At 50.9% G+C, this 19,453-nt stretch overlaps 1 protein-coding gene and 1 long non-coding RNA gene across 3 annotated transcripts; one reads left to right on the top strand and one right to left on the bottom strand.

Moving 5' to 3' along the window:
• The first annotated feature begins 4,025 nt into the window (after positions 1 to 4,025).
• Positions 4,026 to 9,109, top strand: LOC111094587. Of its 2 annotated transcripts, XR_005385554.1 has the most exons (4): positions 4,026 to 4,210; positions 4,557 to 4,637; positions 5,935 to 6,101; positions 8,219 to 9,109. It is a non-coding gene; the product is annotated as an uncharacterized LOC111094587 (long non-coding RNA). The 2 variants fall into 2 exon arrangements; XR_005385553.1 differs by lacking the exon at positions 8,219 to 9,109 and having other exon boundaries at positions 5,935 to 6,680.
• A 5,935-nt stretch (positions 9,110 to 15,044) lies between these two features.
• Positions 15,045 to 19,076, bottom strand: BTG2 (BTG anti-proliferation factor 2). Its single transcript, XM_038585942.1, has 2 exons — positions 18,870 to 19,076; positions 15,045 to 17,555 (listed from the first exon to the last, which is right to left on the bottom strand). Exons 1-2 carry the CDS (start codon positions 19,021 to 19,023, stop codon positions 17,221 to 17,223), a joined length of 489 nt encoding a protein of 162 aa, XP_038441870.1. The 5' UTR covers positions 19,024 to 19,076; the 3' UTR covers positions 15,045 to 17,220.
• Between the last annotated feature and the right edge of the window lie 377 nt (positions 19,077 to 19,453).

The following is a 19,453-nucleotide window of genomic DNA, read 5'->3' as shown; positions in this document are numbered from 1 at the left end:
TTGGAAAAGTGTCTATTCATATCTTCTGTCCATTTCTTAAATGGATCATTTGGTTTTTGGGCATTGAGTTGGATAAGTTCTTTAAAGATTTTTGGATAGTAGCTTTATGGATAGGAATGTTAAATGTCCCTAGAATCAAAAGTTCTCCACAGCACCCAAACCAAGAATGGAGGGTGGAGATTAAATATGGGAAAAGAATACTCATGCCTCTATTATCAGTACCTGAAATAATAGCATCATTAGTAGGCATTCATGTACCAGATATTTTGTCACACAGAGAGAGATGCAGAGACACAGGCAGAGGGAGAGGGAGAAGCAGGCTCCCTCTGGGGAGCCTGATGTGGGACTCAAACCTGGAACCCTGGGATTATGACCTGAGGCAAAGGCAGATGGCAGTTGAACCACTGAGTCACCCAGGCGTCCAAATACAGGTACTATTACATTAGCATTTTTCATAGAAGGAAACTGAGGCTCAGAGAGGTTGAGTAACCGCTCAAGATCACACAGCCAATAAGTAGAAGTCAACCCCTGGTCTCCTGTCTCTAGCCTTAATCTTATTGCTACCATGCTGGGCCCTTGAGTCTATATGCGTGTATGTTTGTGTAGGTTGGAATGGAGGAACAAAGTTGTTCAAGATATTTTCTTTTACAACACTTACAATGTGTCCTCGGAAAATATACACTGCACTAGCATATGAGGCTCTAATACAGTGTGTATGTACGAGGCTGCGGGCCAACAGGTACAGTATAACGGAGCGATGGTCCACGGGGTCTTACTGGGTGGGTGAGCGCGCCCAGGTGTACAGGACGGAATCCAAGAGGGCCTGAATAATGAACTTGGGGAAGCAAATGCCCCAGTCTACAAGGACTTTGGAAAGAGGACCAAGAGGAATTAGAGAGGTTCAGAAACCCAGAATCTCTAGACTTGCTCAAGAACGACTGCGAGGGTGTGGGCGACAGGGGACGCGACGCAAGCTTTAGAGGACCCAGGCGGTCGGGCCCCCACCCCTGCCCCCGCGCCGCCCTCCGCCAGCCAATCAGCAGCTGTGGCCAAGGTGGGGCTTCCCAGAGCTGGAGGGGCCCTGGGGGCTGCCGCGGAGCCAGGAGAGCAGAAGCGAGGCTTTTGCTCCAGTTTCAAGGCCCCAGCCAGCTGCTCCGTGGGGACTGAGGGCCGTGGTGGGTGGCCCAAGGCTCCTCCTTCGGCCCATATCCGAGAGGGAGGGGGCCAGACACCTGCCTGTCCCCACACCCGCAGCCTGCCCCCCCCCTTTCCTCCCCGCGGCTCCACCCTCGCTGGGCAGGTCTGATTCCCCGCGGCCCCATCACGGTCATGTCCCCGGGTGGAAGGCATTGCCACTGTCCCCACCAGACAGGTTGAGGACGAGAGAACTGCCTCCGCTGGAAGGTGCAGAAAACACACCCCCCCTGACACGATTAGGGCCAGACTAAGACATGAAGATGGGCTAACAAATACGCTGACCTGCAGGGTGTGCCCCACAGTGACCTAGTGACCACCTCATGCCCGGTGACCTTGGGGTCTGGGAGGAGCAAAGACGCGAAGTGGAGGGGGGGTAGCCCTAGAAGCAGAAGAATGGAATCTGAAGCGCCCTAACCTTTTGGATTGGTTATTCCATCCATAAAATGGGGCTCATAATAACGCCCAAACACTGCCATACAGCAAGGGTCCGGACCAGAGGATCTCGGAGCCTGAGGACCTGTAGCTGCTGGCTCAGCCTGGTGAAGGTGGAAGAGGGGTGCAGGTGGGAAAGGGGGTTGCCCAAACAGCACTCACTGTGACTCTAGGAACAGTAAAGACCACATTTCCAACCACAGCTCATTACACATGTGACAAAAGGTGGAAGCAAATTGTTGCCCTCGCCAAATTCTCCTTTGGCCTCAAAACCAATTCCCAAATTCCCTCTTTCTCTCAGTTTCCATTGTGTAGCCTATAGAAATGCCTCCTGGCTGGTAAGGGTAATAATAATATTTAATAACACTGTGTGCTTACTAAGAGCCAGGCACTCTTCTAAGCTCTTCTCATATATTAACCCCCTCATCAACACGGAATAGGAACTATTTTTTAATCTCACTTTAGGGGATCCCTGGGTGGCTGAGAGGTTTAGCGCCTGCCTTCTGCCCAGGGCTGATCCCGGAGTTCCGGGATCCAGTCCTGCAGGGGGCTCCCTGCATGGAGCTTGCTTCTCCCTCTGCCTGTGTCTCTGCCTCTCTCTGTGTGTGTCTCTCATGAATGAACAAATACAATCTTTAAAAATCATAATAATCTCACTTTAAGGATAAGAAAACTGAGGCATTGAGAAGTACCTTGCCAGTGGTCACAGAGTTAGTCAATGGCAGAGCCAGAGTCAAATATATGTAGTGTGTTTCCACATAGGGGCCCACTCTGACCTTGCTCTTCATGGTATAGCCCTTGCTTCAATATTGTCAGAGAAAAAGGCTGAAACAGGCTGCCTTTTTTTTTTTTAAGATTTTATTTATTTATTCATGAGAGACACAGAGAGAGAGAGGCAGAGACACAGGCAGAGGGAGAAGCAGGCTTCATGCAGGGAGCCTGACGTGGGACTCGATCCCAGGTCTCCAGGATCTCGACCTGGACTGGAGGCGGCGCTAAACTGCTAAGTCACCTGGGCTGCCCCAGGTTGCCTTTTGAAGCAGCATGTATCCCCAAGGGCGGGAACTCCAATTATCTACTTTGTCAGTACTTCCATAGGCTCACTGTATAGTCTCATCATATAAAATAAGACCAGATGGGGGCCCCTGGGTAGCTCAGTCGGTTAAGCATCTGCCTTCAGCTCAGGTCATGATCTCAGGGTCCTGGGATCCAGCCCTGCCTGGGGCTGTCTGCTCAATGGGGAGTCTGCCTCTCCTTGTCCATCAGCTGATGCCTTCTCTCTCTCTCTCAAATAAATAAATTCTTTGAAAAAATACTTTAAAAAGATGAAACCAGATAAAATGGTGAGTTTACGATATATGAGTTTTACCACAAAGGAAAGGAGGGAGAGAGGAAGAAGGAAGGAGGAAGGAAGGAAGCAAGGAAGCAAGGAGGGAAGGAAGGAAGGAGAGAAAATCCTAGCACCCATCTGCCCAGTGCTGATCACCACTGTTGAATCAATCTGAAGCATCCCTTAGTGCCAGAAGAGAGGTGAAGGAGTGATCCCCTTTCACACTTTACAGCTTTGTTGGATGTTTCCAAAATGGACCTCACTTAGGGCAGACATGAACTTTGAGATTGGGGAGTGGCAGGCAGGAGATCTACAAAGAAAGGCTGAGCCCCTACTCCCACCCACTTTAAGAAAAGGTGACTTGCAGGGCACTGCTTGGATCTGGAGAGCAATCTCTGACTCACTTCCAGCCCTCCTTCTCCTACTGCCTGAGCTCTGACCTCTGGTTTGGAACTCTCTACCTCCCCCACCCACATCTGGGCTCACCCCACACCCACTTCGCAGCTCCTTAGGCACACCATCTGCCTAGCCTCCCCTATTCCCCCGGGGACTTTACTCCTTTTATTGATACCTTTAAATAATTAAGTGCCCCAAAGCTTCCCCCACTCTGATGATCCCAGCCCCTGGCCTGGGATGTTATTCAAAGACCAGGAGCTGGTTGGAGGACTGCCAACCCCACTGGCTCTGTTCAGCTCCTTTCTTTTACTGCTCAGCTGCCGGGCAGCTAATGGGCCCCTCTGCCTGCCAGGCTGCAGAAACCAAATAAAAAGCAAGGGACTCTAAGGGATTGATAAGAGTGGGTCAAGAGGAAGATACCAGACCCACACAGAACTGGGTCTGAAGCGATGGGGACAGAGAGTGGAGAGAGAGGCCCAGAGTGGAGAGCTGTATAATGAGGAGAGGGCTGGAGGCTGTCAATCACTGGAGTGGTTTGGGTCTTGGGCAGTGTCCTCATGCAAATTATCTTAGTGAGTCACCGGAAAGTTCCATCCAGACACAAAGAAGCTGCTTCTCTCACTCGTTAACTCTCTCACTGCCCTACAGAAGCCCCCCCACCATGGCCAGGCAACCAAACAAAAGGCCTGAGCCCAGCAGTGCATGAAGGAGTGAATGGGTGAGAACCTCCATGGTGACGTCTCACCAGACAGATGGCAACAGTTGCCAGCCTCCTTTCATGAATTCCCAGTCATAAAGAACAGCCCCTATCCCTCCAGAGCCCATCAGCTCCTCAGAGCCAGCCCAAAGATACAAGTTGGTGGGGAGGCGGGGTGGGAGGCTGCCAGGGAGTGTGTGTGTTTGCGGGGGTGGGGTGGGGGGGGGGTGGGCGGGGAACTGATGCTGGATGTTTGGCTAGAAAACAAAAAGGTTGTTCAAAGCACTGGCACTGGGGCCAGCCTGCCCATCTGTCCTCCTTTGGGGAGGCTCTGCCTCCGTGCGCCCCCTCGGCTTCTGGCAGCTCTGAGCAGAGCCAGGGGACCCTGGGAAGGGAGACCTCAATTTGGACCAGCAGTGTTGTGCCCACAGTTGTTTGGGGCTTCGTGCTTTGAGGCTTTCATTACAGAAAATCCCCCAACTGGGCATTGTTTCATCTCTTCAGAAATAAGGTTAAATGGAAAATCCAAGGCCTTGGGGACAGGTGGAGAACAGTCGGATCTGGTCCTCGCCATTAAATAATCAGGTTTGAGTTGTTCTAGAATATGATCCTGTCAAAATAATCCAGAAATGTCCTCAAACATCAGAAGCCAGTGGAGACGAGGGGACCAGGAATCAGAGGACCCAGCTCCACTCTTAGCTCACCATTTGGTTGTTGTGTAATTTGGGCAAGTCATGCCAGCTGGCCATCGGAATCCCAGTTTCCTCTCTGTTGGTTGGGGGTAAAATCACCTGCCACCTCTGCCTCCCAGCACTGTGGAGAATAAGCGGATGTGCAATCCACAGTTGTAAAAACAGGAGAGGCTGTGCAAATACAAGGCTTTGCTCTCAATTTCCCCGCACCCATATCTCCCAGGAGGTGGAGTGGGCATGGCACGTTCAACATTTTCAAAGTACTTCATATCTATTCTTTTGTGAGATAACTGAAAACAAAAATGTCTAGGATGGTGCAAAGATTTATATATATATACATAAATATATATATTATCTATATAGTAGATATATATATATATATAAATGGAAGCTCCCCTGCTTCCCGCCACTGACCTACCAGTTTCTTGAATCTCCAATGTTTGTCTCCCTTCTCTCTCTGCCTTCCAATATCAGCCCAGCCTCATTAGAGAAAATTAGTGGGAACTCTAGGTTAAAGGGCTAAGAGATCTCAAAAAATTCAGAATGAAAAGGAACCATTCCTTGGGTCTTAAAGGGATAAAAAGGTGCAGCATATGCAAAATTATGATTCTGAGGCCATCAGCTTGCCTCTGAGCTAAACTATACCCCCCTACCACCACCATTGCATTTTCTGCAGAAGGGCTGATCTGGTGGTGCTGGGAGAGCTGGGTTGGGAGATGGGGGTGAGGAATAGAGTGGCTGCCCAGGGACACAGGGGACAGAGCTCTCTGTACTCCTCCTACGTGGCTTCATGTCCTGCTCTTTCATCCACCCACCTGACCTGTTTGTGTTGCCCAAGGTGACCATGCTCAGTTGGTTTGGGTTTCTTCTCTCTGGCAAAAGATAGTAAAGGCATTTCTCAAAACATCTCTCTCCCAACCCTTGCCCAAGCTAACCTCACCCATCTCTGACCATTTCCATTTGCCTAACAACCATCTGGGCGCGAAGTACTGTGTAATGTATTGTTCTGTGTCATTTCCATTAGTTTGCATTTAATCCATGCCTGGCATTCCTGAACTCTCATAAATAATTATCCCATCACCTCCTTCAGACTGGCAACGCCCTGAGGACAAAAACCTGTTTCCTCCTCTCTGCCTTCCCCCACCCCCACCCCCACCCCCACCCTGTGCTTCTTTCAAGGACCCTCTCAGGACTTAAAAGGGCAAAGAGAAAGCTGAAATTCCACCCAAAGAAAAGGTCTTTCAAGTTGTCCTGTGCAGCTGGCCCTCTGCTTGGCTCCAGATACAGCCCCTGGGCACCAAGGCCAGCGTGGATCTGCTCCAATCCTCCCATTCCGTTAACACGGTGATCTTGACAAGTGCGTGTTCCTTGTGTTCTGCCCTTGTGTCTTTGAATCTCATCCTATGACACCACCACTGTTCCATTTTTTGTTTTCCCCACCTGGGAGGTGATGGGGGAAAAGTCTGTTGGTCAAGCAGGGATTATGTTAGGGAGGTTATTCTCCTTTTGTGAAAACAAGAGGAGCCACTAGGACCTAAGCCTCCACCCTGACAGGCACAAGGAAGAAAGGAAATGGGTCAGAACGAAGACAAAGAATTCCTGTGTTTTGCACCAGGGCTGGAAGTCAGTCCATCTGGTTGGTCTGTCTCCACTGGAGTGAAATTTCTCCCACTGGAAAGGCACAAACGGCAGATGAGGGGTTGGCCACTGGGGTGTCTAGACCAGACCACCTGGTCCCCCAGCCCTCTTGCTGTCCGATTCAGCCCCAGGTTCTGTATTAGAGCCAGATGCTCTTTAGAGGTGATCTCTAGGGCCTTATATTCATTTGGAAATATGATACATAAACAAAAGAGAAAACCACGGAAGACAGAGGCACACAAAACACTATCCACATAAGGAATCACAGACAGAGCAGCAACTTCTTCCTTTAAGAGTTCAGAAAGTTTTTATAAAATTACTTTAGGGAAAATGGAAAGGCTGGGGGTTATTCTGTATGTTGGTAAATTGAACACCAATAAAAAAAAAAAAGAAAAAAAAGAAAATGGAAAGGATTTCATGCATGAGAAGCAACCTAAGCTTGAACTTAAAAGATGTGTAAGCTTGAGATTGCACTCTTCTTATCTCTTGACTATCTGCAATGTGAACGGTGGCTTGGTGTTAAAGTTCCTGGAATCCAGAAGACCAGAGAGCTAAGGGTGGGGTGGTGGCAGAAAAATTAGGAGAAGCCATGGATCTAGTTTTGTCTTAATTTTTCTTGTTGTTTCTCTCTCTTTATTGGGCCAGGCCCAGATTTGAGCTTGACTCTGCCACTCACTAGCGGTGTACCTAGAGATCACCTGCTATATCTTGCCAGAGCCTCGGTCTCCTCTCCTCTAGTCTAATGATAATAATATCAATGCATAGAGTTCTGAGGATTTCATGAGATTATGTACCCGCTGAATCTCACCAGTGCTATTATTGCATTATTCTATTAGCCCACCACAAACATAAGGACAGAAAAGGATTAAAAAGGTAGCACTCATTCATTCATTTACAATATTGTTGCGAGCCCACTTTGGGCCAGGCCCTGTGCAAGCACTGGAGATAAAATGTAGAATCAAAACAGCCTGGATCCCCAGGAGTCAACAGCCTACCAAGGAGACATAAATTAAATAATCAACTAGATGAGTGGACCGTTTCAACTGCAATGAAGAAACCTGAACCACAAATACTGCTTTCCTTCTTGGGAAGAGTGGCCAGGGAGAAACCCAAGACAGCATGTGGCTTTGCACCCACTGGCTGGGGCTGTGGGGAGGGGGCTTGGTGAAGATGGGGTGTGCAGTTATTTCAGGTCTCACATAAGGACATGGAGGCTCTACCTGGCCACTCTTGGCTTTCAACTCAAGACACAGTGCCATCCCTTTCATGGCAGGTGGACAGTGGAGGGTGACCCAGCACCACTCACCACTCAGACTTGTCCTGTAGGGATTAGAGTCCAGGACAATGGGGACTCTGCCCTGAGGTTCCTGGGGTGACTCACGCTTTAGGCCTGACTCCTCCTCTGGGGAAAGGGGACCTGGGTAGGGGAAGCTTCTGGACATTTCACTTGTGAAATTATCCTTTTGGCATGACCCAAAAGAAGCCCCTGCCCTGCTCTACTGAGGAAGCCTTCTTGGGCTGGTACTGTTTACAGGCTCTCAGAAAGGCAGGTGTTGGGAGGCAGCTGCTGCTTGTGGTCTGCTCTCCCCAGATACAGGAGCGCCTGCCCTCTCCCACACTGGCTGCCATTGGCTCACAGGAGGACCAAACAGACTTGTCCTCCACCCTCACCACCCTGCCAGCAAACGAAAAGCGCACAGGAAACACCTGGAGGAGAGGGCAGCTGGCAGGGGGACCTCTGCCCAAAAGAAGAAAAGAGTTTGCAGGAGTTGGGCCAGTGAGGAGCTGGGAGTGGGTGCTCGGATGTTTAGTTGCACTTCTCTTGGCCCCCACCAGCTGCTGAGAATGAGCTGCTGAGTTGTTCAAATGCACCATCACGGCCACCCCATCTCCCTACTCATCGATAAAGGGATCATTCCCCTCCAGTGCCAGCTTTCCTAGAATGAGGACAAGAACACCCATAAAGCAAAGACTGCTCAGTGGGTTTTGCCTCTGCCCCTCTCTTCCCTCCAGTGGTCTCCTCCCTCTCAGAGTCAGACCCTCTTTGGATCATGTAAGTTGAAAACCATGGCATGAAGATAGAATCCTTAACCAAGGCAGCAGCCTGTGTCACGTGAAAATCTATTCCAAAGAAAAGTCTTCGTTTATTTCTAAACTTATCTAAGATCTGCATCCATCTCTGCCTGCTTATTGCTCATTACTTCAAGTGGTTGTGGTTCCAGGGGGAGCAGACTTGACTGAGGAGAATCTAAGCGAAGCCCTACCATCAGCGTCTGCTCAAGAACACTTTTGCTGGTGTGTAGACTGTGTGCTGGGAACTGTGTGTGTGCATGCCGGGGTGACAACCCACCAGGCCCCTCACCTTCTTTTAGGAAATTCCCAGAATGGGTAATTTCCTTTCTGGGTCTGGAGGGGCCAGATTGGAAGGGGGCCATGAGGAGAAGTCACTTGCCCCACAGCCACCTGTGGGGACACCACAGTTTCCTCAACTCATAGCTTTGCATTCAACGGCCAGCGTGCTCAGACTGTGGAGTGCCAAGCCATGTACAACACACAGGAGTGTAAGGAGAAATAGAGGGCAGTGATTCTTCCTACGGAGGCAAGTATGGTCACAGTTGGAGAGAGGACATGAGCTTGCAAAGCCTCCAGACATCAAAAATGATACATGAAGATGTGCTGACTGTATCGGTAACAAAAATGTAAACAGTAATAAAAGATGTGTACACATCATTAAGAGGCCCTGGAATGAGGAATCTATTATGAAAGTGTAACCAGTTTTAAACCATAGGTATCAATGTTGAAAAGCCTTGAGGTGAGAATGTTTTTCAAGAGCACAAGTGGAATTATTCAGGGATGGCATTGTGGAGAGGCAGCAGGGGAAGGAAGAAGCATGGACTCTGGAGACAGACACATCCAGATTTGAAATCTGTTTCCACCAACCCCCCCTCTAGTTTCTGGTGCTTGGCTTCCTTCATCTGTGAACCCGAGGTGACAGGACCTCGCAGTGTGCGTGTGGAGATTACAGGAGAGAGGCTTTGTGTAAGGCACCAGGCAGAATGCCTGGGAGCAGTGGGTGTTCAGCACCTGGGCAGGTGCTCATGTCCTAGCAGAAAGTATGTCAGCATACTCTGATGAGTGATTTGGGGCCATCATAACTGGCAGAGTAGAGAGACTTGCAAATGTGGTTGTAGCAGCAAGGAAAGGTGAGCAGAAGAGAATTGAGAAGGTGGGGGGTGGTGTCCTGGTGTGGTCAGGCCATTTCACAGGGTGTCCAGGGTTGGAAATATTCGGACAGCCTTGTATTCCCATCTTACATGTTCAGAATGCAAAGAAAGGCAGCAGAAAGGGAATGGCACAATGAAAATGACGTTTGTGGTGGTCCCGGGCTGCTGGCCAGGTCCTGTAGGGAGGCAGGTAGAAGGCTGTTGAGTTATTTCATGGGTGATGGGCCGGGCCAAGGGCTCTGTGCTGGCCTACACAGCCCAGAAGAATCAGAGTTCCCTGTTCTGTCTGGGAATGGAAATAAGATGGTGAAAGGTGATTTAGCACAAGGGACTCATTTTACAGATGAGAAAACGGAGGCTCAGGGTGGGAGGGCAGGGGACACTAGTCAAAGATGTCAGAGAGTAACATTCTAGTACTAGTTACTGCCAGAACTGAAGCTAGGGCCCCTATTTCCCAACTCTTAGGCCAAAAGGTGTTTCTACCACCCGGCAGCTGGCCTCCAAGGTCAACACTGGGAAGGATTTCTGTGGACAAGAGCAGTATTCAGTATCTGTGGAGTCTGTTCTCCCTCTCCTGCTACCGAGGTCAGAATTGCTTAACCACATGTGGCCCAGCCATCCGTCCAGGTGATTACCTTCTGGGTAAGCCCACTTTAGGGAGTTAATTGCTAACTGAGGTTCTCTCACATTATGATTTGAAGTGTGCCCACCCCTCTCTAAGTAACATTTGCATTTCAACAGCAGATGCTTAAAGACCTAAGAGCTCACAAGATTCAAAGGATTGTTTTCTTAAGAAGATACAACCACAGGTTAGCTATTCTGAGCTCTTCTGACCCTTCACTGGCAGACCGTGAATGCACTTGATGTTTTTCTTCCACCTCTCATCTAAATTCCTTTCATCTGTTAGCCCTAATTCTTGGCAACATTGACATTCATCTGTTCAGCAATTATTCGCTAACACCTACTAAGCACCAAGCACTGCTCAGGTAATGTCCCTGGCTTACGTTCTAGCTGTAAATTCAGGGTTATAAAGGCTAGGACAGAGGAAAACACTGAGTAGCATGGGAAGGGACGCTATCACTGAGAAGATCTGAATCTTGAGAGAGGAGAGTTAACCAGAGAGAAGCAGGTAGGTAGGAGGGGTCAGAACATTCCTTGAGCAGAGGCCCAGAGGCTACAGGCCCAGGGACCAGTTAATGGGCACCAGTTGAGGGTGGCAAGCTGCTTCTAGTCTAATCCTTGAAGGGGAAGCAGAAGCCCTATGTGTGCCCGGGTCCTATCAGAAACATGGTGGGATGTTCCTTCAAGAGATCACAGCCAAGGTGACAGTGTGCCATCAATGCCTTCAATGCACGAACCTCCTTCCGGTTTGGGAGATGGGGCCAGAAAGCCCGATATCCCTATTCCCAGGTGGTCCAAATCTTATCATAAGTCAAACTGTAAGCCTATGCAAATAAGTACTTATAAGCAGTTTACCACTTGAAAAAAATTAGTTATCATCATTAGAACTTAGGGATATGTAAAATAAAAGTCTATATTTCAGGGGCACCTGGGTGGCTCAGTCAGTTCAGCATCTGCCTTTGGCTCAGGTCATGATCCCAGGGTCCTGGGATCAAGCCCGCATCAGGCAACCTGCTCAGTGGGGAGCCTGCTTCTCCCTCTCCCTCTGCCTACTGTTCCCTCTGCTTGTGCTCTCACTTGCTCTATCAAATGAATAAATAAAATCTTTTTTTTAATGTCTATATTTCAGTTTTCTCTCAAAAAAAAAATCTCAATATCTAGTGTCACTGGTCTTCCAGGGAGGCAGCAGACGACAGCTAAAGAAGAGGGTCTTTTTCAAAGCCTGAACTCACTCTCTGAGTTCCCCACAGCCTGTGTCCAGCTGTCCTCAGTCACTGATGGCCCGGCTCTACCTTTCACTCCTCCAATGCCCACTGAACTGAACTTTAAATGGCCCCTCCTTGCTGGTGCTGGTCAAGAAAATAGCCCTTGCTTCAACCTGCCCAGCTATAACCTCATCTTATCTGATGTGCTCTGGGGCAGCCTGTCAGGTTTGCTGGGCAAGGGTTGAATAAAGGCCTGCCCTTGTTCATGGCAACAGGGCTAGGGTGTGGTAGAGCCACTTCACCTGGGAGCACAATGACTTGGAGCTGTGGGTGCCCAGGGAAGCAGGCCTCTTTCAAATCAGGGGAAAGGATAGGTAGCACATCTAGGGTATGCTTGTTTGTGTAAGATTATTATCCAGGGCCCTGGTTGCCTCTTAGACCCAGTTCAAATATTTTTCAGGCCAGCTCTGCAAAGAAGTGGTGCAGAAAGGAAACCAGAATTCTCTGGAACTCACTAGGCTTGCCCTTCTCAGCTTCCCCATTTCTCTCTCTTCCTGGAAGGAACACGTGGGTGTGATTCCACCTATGGGCAGGATGGAGATAAGCAAAGTTGTTATTGGAGAATTCGTTTCCCCACCCACTGTGTGTGTGAATGAGCACATAGTCCAGTTTGGTATTAATCCACAAGCAGATCATGGAGCCAAGAGGTCAGAGTTTCCCTCCAGCCAATGAGATCGAATGTCTGGTGAGGACATGGTACATTTCAGCAAGGATGGCCAAGATCAGACACGAATGCCTTCATTCGTTCTGCAGATTCTTATAGAGTACCTACTATAGGCTACATGATACCTATATCATGTATTAGGAAGGGCTCTTGAACTGTGAACATTTTTTGTTTGTTTTGTTTTTATTTTAAGTAGGCTTCATGCCCAATGTGGGGCCTGAACTCAGGGACTCTGAGATCAAGAGTCACATGCTGTATCAACTGAGCTAGCTACATGCCCTTGGACTGTGAAACGTTTTCAGCAAAGGATTGAAAACCATCTTTCAATAGGGGAGGCCGGGGGCTGCTCAGTTGTTGTTACCCGCAGCCATTCTGGGAAGCACTAGTAGAAGTGCTACTTAGATCATCGTTTCCTCCCAGTCATCAAAATGTCAGAGTATCCTTACTCATCTCAGGACCAATTCAGATTAACTTCAATTTAAAACTACAATTCTCATATGTGGAGTACTTAAATATGCCAAGCCTTCTTCCAAGTGGTTTAGATCTCACTCGATCCTCCTTCCTGTTTTGAGATGGGTTCTTATCTTAAGTCCCCTTTTACAAATGGGGAAATGGAAGCCTGGTTGATGTAACTTGCTCCAGGTGCCATAGCCAGGAGGCAGGTAGTAGAGTTGAAGTCAGATCCCTAGACAGCCTGAGCTGCTAACCCCTGCGGTACTGCCTATTGTGCTTGGAAATGGAAACCTTATCGTGAGCTGGAGTGTGATTCAAGCAAGGGGAAGACTATTTATTATTCCACTGCCCAACACAAATGACCTTCCATTCATCTACTTGAAAATGATTATAATAATTGTGCTAATTTGCCCTCCGTCATTGCCAGGATAATGGAGATGATTTAGAATCAAAAGCTGAAGAAGGAAACAGAGATCATTCAATCCAACTCCCTAGTTTCTGAGACAGGAAAATTGAGGGGCTTTGTCCCAAATTCACACAGCTAGTTAGGAAGAACCTGGACTACAACCCATATATTCTCCCTCCCAGCCCAGAACTCCTTCCACCGAATTAGGCTTTGCTGGGCCTTGGTTCCAGTACTGGCCTAGAAGCCAGGAGTCCTAACTATCTTGGCTCATGTAAAGCTGCTCTAGGGCTGATGTCAGACTCACAGGGGAGGGTTTCTTCCCCCTGGGCTTGCCTGTTGAAACCTCAAGCCTTCCCCCACCCAAACATCCTTATCAGAAGCTGGGATGGGCCCTTAATCTGCAGCTCCCAGACCTTGTCTACACTGTCTGGACAGTGCCTTATCATCCAGAAACAGCCGACCGAGTTTAGGTCTCCCAGGCTGGCACCGTGTACCAAGTGGGGAAGCTGGGAGCAGAATGGACCAACCAACACCTGGTCCCTGAATGCACAAAAGCTACCAGCAGCAACTCCTCAAACTGCTCCTGTGCACCTCTATGCCCCCAGCTAGCCAAGAGGTGCTCACTGCCGCCGCTAAAATTCAAACTAAAATAATCTGGGGCTTGATCACAGAACACTCCCATGTAAATCTAGGAACTGTCAGTCTACCTGAGCCAAGAGTGATTCCCCAAATCAATCTGCCTTTCTACAGTCTCCCTGGCTTGGAGACAGAGGTGGATGATGCTCTCTTGGCCTCCAGATAACTCTCCCTTTCAGGCTTTTTAGACACGAAAACAACGAAATCTCCTTGAGTGGAGCTTGTTAGAAAACAAGACAGGCTGACAAGGATAGCACACCGGGAGGGGCAAAAATTCAATCCTAACACCACCCTTTCATCCCACAAGGCAGGTCCTTACAAATGAGTGCCTAGGACATTTGTGTTAGAAGGTACAGATGCAAATGGGACCATTTCTTCAAATAACCTCTTGACACAAGTGGGTCCCTATAACCAATTCTATTCGTGAGACAGATGATCTGGCCTCCCCCAGCCCCATCTCCTGCCTCCTCTACCCCTCCACTGTACCATCCACAGTCCTCTCTGGTCCCCTTGCCACCTAAGACAGGTCAAACCACACGTTTGTTAATGAGGGTCATGGAGGTGTTGTGTGTTGATGGGGAGGTAGTTCTGTTCACAAATCAATGTGTTTAAAATGTAATTTAAATACAGCCCACTTCTGACGGAGAAAAAAAAACTAGCCCAGGTTAATGATGTACTTGTGACCTCAGTGGGAACGGCTGAGCTTGCAAATAGGACAGGGAGTGCAGAAGCCTGTGTCACCACCTCACAGACAAGAGCACAAGAATCAGGCATGATAAAAACTATGCTTATTTCCTTGCATATGTCCTATCTGTACAGCCACGGGGAGTAATTGGTAACAAACCTTTGTTGTCTGGAGTAGCTGCTCTTTAGCCAACTGGTAGCCTTGGCCTTTGGTCACAAGATGCTAAGGCCAGATGCTAAGGCCCAACTGCTCTCATCTACTAAGAATGGAGGGTACCAAACGGCAGTCCCAGAGGTGACGAGAGCCTGGCCCAGGAACTTTCAAACAATTCTGCCCCAATCTGGGAAGTGGTTCAGTGCCCCTGCTCACCATCTCGGTCTGAGACTCAATCATATGTAATATTTTCACTCCCTTGGGCTGATGGACAGTATAGAGGTGCTGAATGAGCAAGTGAGCATGGCTGAGGCCCGGCCAGGCTCAGGAGTGCTCAGTCTAGAACAGGCCCCCTCTAGCATCTTCACAGGGAAGTGAGAACAGGCACTCAAAGATGAAGCAAGGAGTTCACACAACTAGATTTTTTATCCTAGCCATGTGCTCCAGGTCTTCAGGGTATTGCCGAAGAGAAATACTGAGACATCAAGAAAGGATCTGGATCTGAGGGAAAGGCTTAGTGATGCGGGAATGTGACCTTCTCTATTACCACTCGGCTTCATCTGCTACATTTTTATTAAAGTAACAAAAACAGCATACATTTGTCCATAAAGCTGTACATTCTTCCATATAAAAACACTATCATACAATTAGTAACCCTTGTCTTTTCTGTCACAATAGCTTACAAACGTACGACTATTTATTTTTACTTAATAGGAGAGACAGGCCTGCTCAACAGTCCAGCTCTGGGTGTTTTGTTTTTAAAGTGAACATCAAAAAAGAGAGATGAAGCATGAGACTGTGAGGCTGCTTTTAGAAAGGCGGGGACCTGTTTGCAGACTAGATGCCACACCACAATGTGCAGATTCACAGCTTCGTTTCCATCCACAGGCCAGAAAAGGAGCTCTTGGGTCTGTCGGCCTAAAGTTACCTCTAAAGCAAGAAATGTTGAAGCAGGGTCTGGGAAGATGGCTCGGGAGTCTAGAGTTGACAAGGAGGCAGAGCTGGCAGGAATCAGTGGGGACAGTGTTTGGTAAATAGCACCTTTGTGTTCAGAACTGAGTAGTTCAGGGATCCAGGGGAGGGTATCAGCAGGGGAGTAGGGACCCCCCAGGTAGGGAAGAAAGTTTCCTCACCAGGGGGCCAACAGCCTGGCAGGCTGGACAGGAGGGTAGCCAGGTCAACTAGAGGCTCTAGCTGTGTCCTTCTAAAGTGATTCGGGCTTGCAAAACTCAAGACCTTCTGAGAAGCCCTCACTCAACGTCACTGAAAAACCCAAGGAAGGGATTCTTTCCCAGTCTAGATTTCCACTGGCTCCAACCCAGAACAGTAAATATTGCACAAATCTACAGACAAACTTGGATTGTACTGAGAGGCAGCAACTTCCCCACAGGTGCTCTGAGCACCAGGGAAAAGGGGAAAGGGAAAAAACAAAAAACTATGCCCAGGACTGTGGCTTTTAGTGTCAGCCCTACAAGAATACCAAGTAGTCCTGAAGAACTTGGCTCATTCTCGCTTCAGTCCAGGAATACCTGCAAGGCTGACCAGCCATCCAGAGTCCTGTGGATGAAGACAGAGGGAGCATTCCCTAAGCCCCCTCCAGGGCACCAGGTTCTGAGAGGCAGTTCTCTTCAGGAAGGACCCAGGAGGCCATATTGCACAGTGAGTGAGAGAGAGCTCGTTCTGGAAAACTGGGTAGTTCGGTGACCCAACCAGAAAGGGACAAGAGCAGGAGAGTCAGGGAGGAGTGTTGTGCTTTTAAAAAGGCAGTAATAAAGAACCTGGAGTTCCCCAGAGCTTTTGAGCCAACTCTTGAAGGGTTAATGGCAGCAGCATCAGGACTTTCCTGTGGTTCCAAAAAGAAGGATTTTGGCCAAAAACAAATATCCCCAGTGGATACTCTTTGGGTCCCAAAATTCCATTGCAAATCATCCCCAAATTATTCAGCACACATACTCACACACAGAGCAGCACATAGCAAAGCGAAGGTTTTGTGCAGAGTACCCTTCCATCCCAACCCCAATAACCTCTAACTCCTGCCTTACTCCCCTGACCCCCATAAAACAAAAAGCTTTTGTTTCCTGCCTGGGAAGCAACATCTACAGGCCCCTGAGCATAGAATCAGAAACAAGTCATGATTTCAAGAAAAGTTGCTTAGGACAGAAGCGATCAGGAGAGGCCTTTTCACTCTGCCCTGGATCTCACTGGAAAAATAAAAGATAAGATTAGACAACAAAGCATAACTGAAGTCCAGGCTCAAATGCTCCTGAGGAGAGGGGCCAGGGATGCAGATGTCCTGCTCAGGACAGCAAGAGGTCTGGATTCGGCCTTTCTCCCTACCGCAGGGCAGCTCTTGACCCGTTCTCATTCACAGTTGCTAACCTTGCTTGCTCCCTCTCATATCTTCCTGGGGAGGCCAGCCAAGCTTCTCCCGCCTCGCCCTGGTCAGGCCCACCCCCTTGTAGGCAGGCACTGGCTCCCAGACTCCAGCCCCAACAGTTCTCTCCAAAGGCACCTGGGGAGACCACTTCCAAGCAGCTCCCTTTAAGGATTTTTTTCTTTAAAAAAAAAAATCTTTTGGGTTTTTTTTCTCTTTTCTTAAAAAAAAAAAATATATATATATATATATATATATCTTCATTTAAAATACAGTCCCCCAGGTTGAGGTATTCAGTGGCCTGTTGTCACGGCAGAATGAGTACAGTAGAGTGCCTGGTCAGGGGTGGCAGGGGATCTAACTGGAGACTGCCATCACATAGTTTTTCGAGGGGCTGCTCCGGCCCAGCATCATTTGGTTCTTGCAGGTGAGGAGCCCATAGGAGGCAGCCACAGGGGCCTCCTCGTACAGGACGCAGATGGAGCCATCCTCCCCGATGCGGTAGGACACCTCATAGGGGTCCACCCACAGAGTCAGCTCACTGGGCAGCAGCCGGTGCAGCTGGGGCTGGCTGAGTCCGATCTGGCTGGCCACCTTGCTGATAATGGGGTCCATCTTATGGTTGATGCGAATGCAGCGGTAGCCTGAGCCCTTGGATGGCTTCTCAGGAAACCAGTGGTGTTTGTAGTGCTCTGTGGGGATGGAACAAAAGGGAGATGGCTTGGTTAGAGTAGCTGGGCTGTGGAGGCTACCACAAGGGTGGGATGGGAATGAAGGGATAGAGTAGAGGAAGGAACCCAGAGATTTTAAGTAAGCAACGTGGTTTCTCATGAGTTCCAGGACCCTCCTGGAACCCTCCTGCCACCGAAGCAGAGGAAATTATATGGGATTCCTTCCTCACTCCTTCTAGGCAAGGATGTGAGTGTATATGGGGAGGGAGTCCCCATAGTTCTGGGGCAATCCCAAGCAGACAGTGTATTGCTGTTAGCACACACACACACACACACACACACACCCTCCGGTTAAGAAGGAGGGGTGAGACCCGAGGACATGTCCAGGCAGTGCTCCTGGAGACAGATGAGCTGAAGTTGCAAGGCCGGGAAGGCTGCCATCATTGCTGTGGATCCACAGCAAGTCACTGTGTCTCCCACCCTGGGCCTCAGAGGCTCCCTCTTGCCTCCCTCAAAAGCCAGAGACCCTCTCTGCAGTGGCTAGGGAGCCAAAGCTGGGTTGTTTTTGATGAAACGTATGTTGCTCCTCAGAAGGCAGGATCTGTGTGGGCAAGTTCGGAGATGGCTATCGCTGCCCCGAGCCCAGTGCCGAACCCGCTAGAACAGCTGAGATAGGTCTCCCCCGGTTGCTTATCTGTCGTCAGCCCCAGCACACAGGCCAGCAGGGCGCAGTTACTACCTGCAAGGCTTTCTCAGCACCGTAACGAGGGGCAGATGGCTAAGGGGAGCCAAAGTGTACAGACGGGGCCGGGATTCCAACTTCCAGCAAGTAGCAGCCGGCCCGGGCGCGGCGCAGCCCGAGGACCCACGGCAGATCCACGGCCGAGGATCCAGGTCGCTGAGAAGCTCAGTGGCACCTTCTCGCCCCACAACGACCCGGTGGCTGGCGGGACTGCCCGTCCGCGCCGCCCCGGGGAATCTCGCTAAGGGCGGGGAGCTCGCACCCGCCCGCAGGCGCCTCTTCTCCGGGGGCAAGGGCCGGTGCCTGCGCCCGCGACCGAGCGGAGGAGCGCGCCGGGCCAGGGCCGTCCCGGGGGGACCCGAGCGCAGGGCCGGGCGGGGCGTGACCCAGGGCAGCGGAGGCCCGCGCCGGCCGCCCTCGGGGCTGGGGGAGCCCGAGGCCCGGAGCTGCTCGCGACAGCCCTGCCCTAGGAGGAAGGCAAGGCGGCGCGGGCGGGACGCGGGACGCGGGACGCGGGACGCGGTGGGGGTCGCGGCCGGGGTCGGGGCCGGCGGCGGGGCCGCGCGGACGCCGGGACGTCGGCGAGCGCTCACCGGTTAGCGCCTCCTGGAGGGCTCTGCTGAAGACCTTTAGCCTCTGCTCGCCCACGCAGCCCCGGGTGCTCAGGAGGCTGGAGACGAAGCCCGCGGCGGCGGCGATCTCCGGGAGCACGTCTGCTCTGCTCGCGGTCCAGCGGGCCCGGCTCATGTCGCGCGCAGCTCGGGGGCGGCGGCGGCGGCGGCGGCGGCGGCGGCGAGCGCAGGGGAGGCCTCGGCGGGACGGTCGGCGGCGCAGGGCTCGACTCTGCGGGACTTGCCCGGGACGCGCCTTTCATACTGTTCCGAGAGGCGGGGGCGCCCGCGGCGGCCCCCATTGGCAGCGGCCAGCGGATGGGGCGGGCTCGGAGGCCGCCGCGCCCCGCCCCGCGCGCCCCGCCCCGCCCCGCCCCGCCCCGCCCCGCCCCGCCCCGCCGCCTCCTCGGCGCTGAGGTCATCGCCCGCTGACGTCACTGCTGGGAACCCGAGCGGCGCTCGCCGGCCGTGGGCGGCGCGGGGAGAGGGGGGCGGCCGGCTCGCCCCAACCCGGGAGTGCCTGCGGCCCTGCCCCGCCAGTCCCGCGACGCGGAGGTCACCCGCCG

This window comes from Canis lupus, chromosome 38 (genome assembly GCF_011100685.1).
Source record: "Canis lupus familiaris isolate Mischka breed German Shepherd chromosome 38, alternate assembly UU_Cfam_GSD_1.0, whole genome shotgun sequence".
NCBI classification, from domain to species: domain Eukaryota; kingdom Metazoa; phylum Chordata; class Mammalia; order Carnivora; family Canidae; genus Canis; species Canis lupus.
The sequence above is the reverse complement of the archived record's forward strand: the minus strand, read 5'-3'. Positions and strand labels throughout refer to the sequence as shown.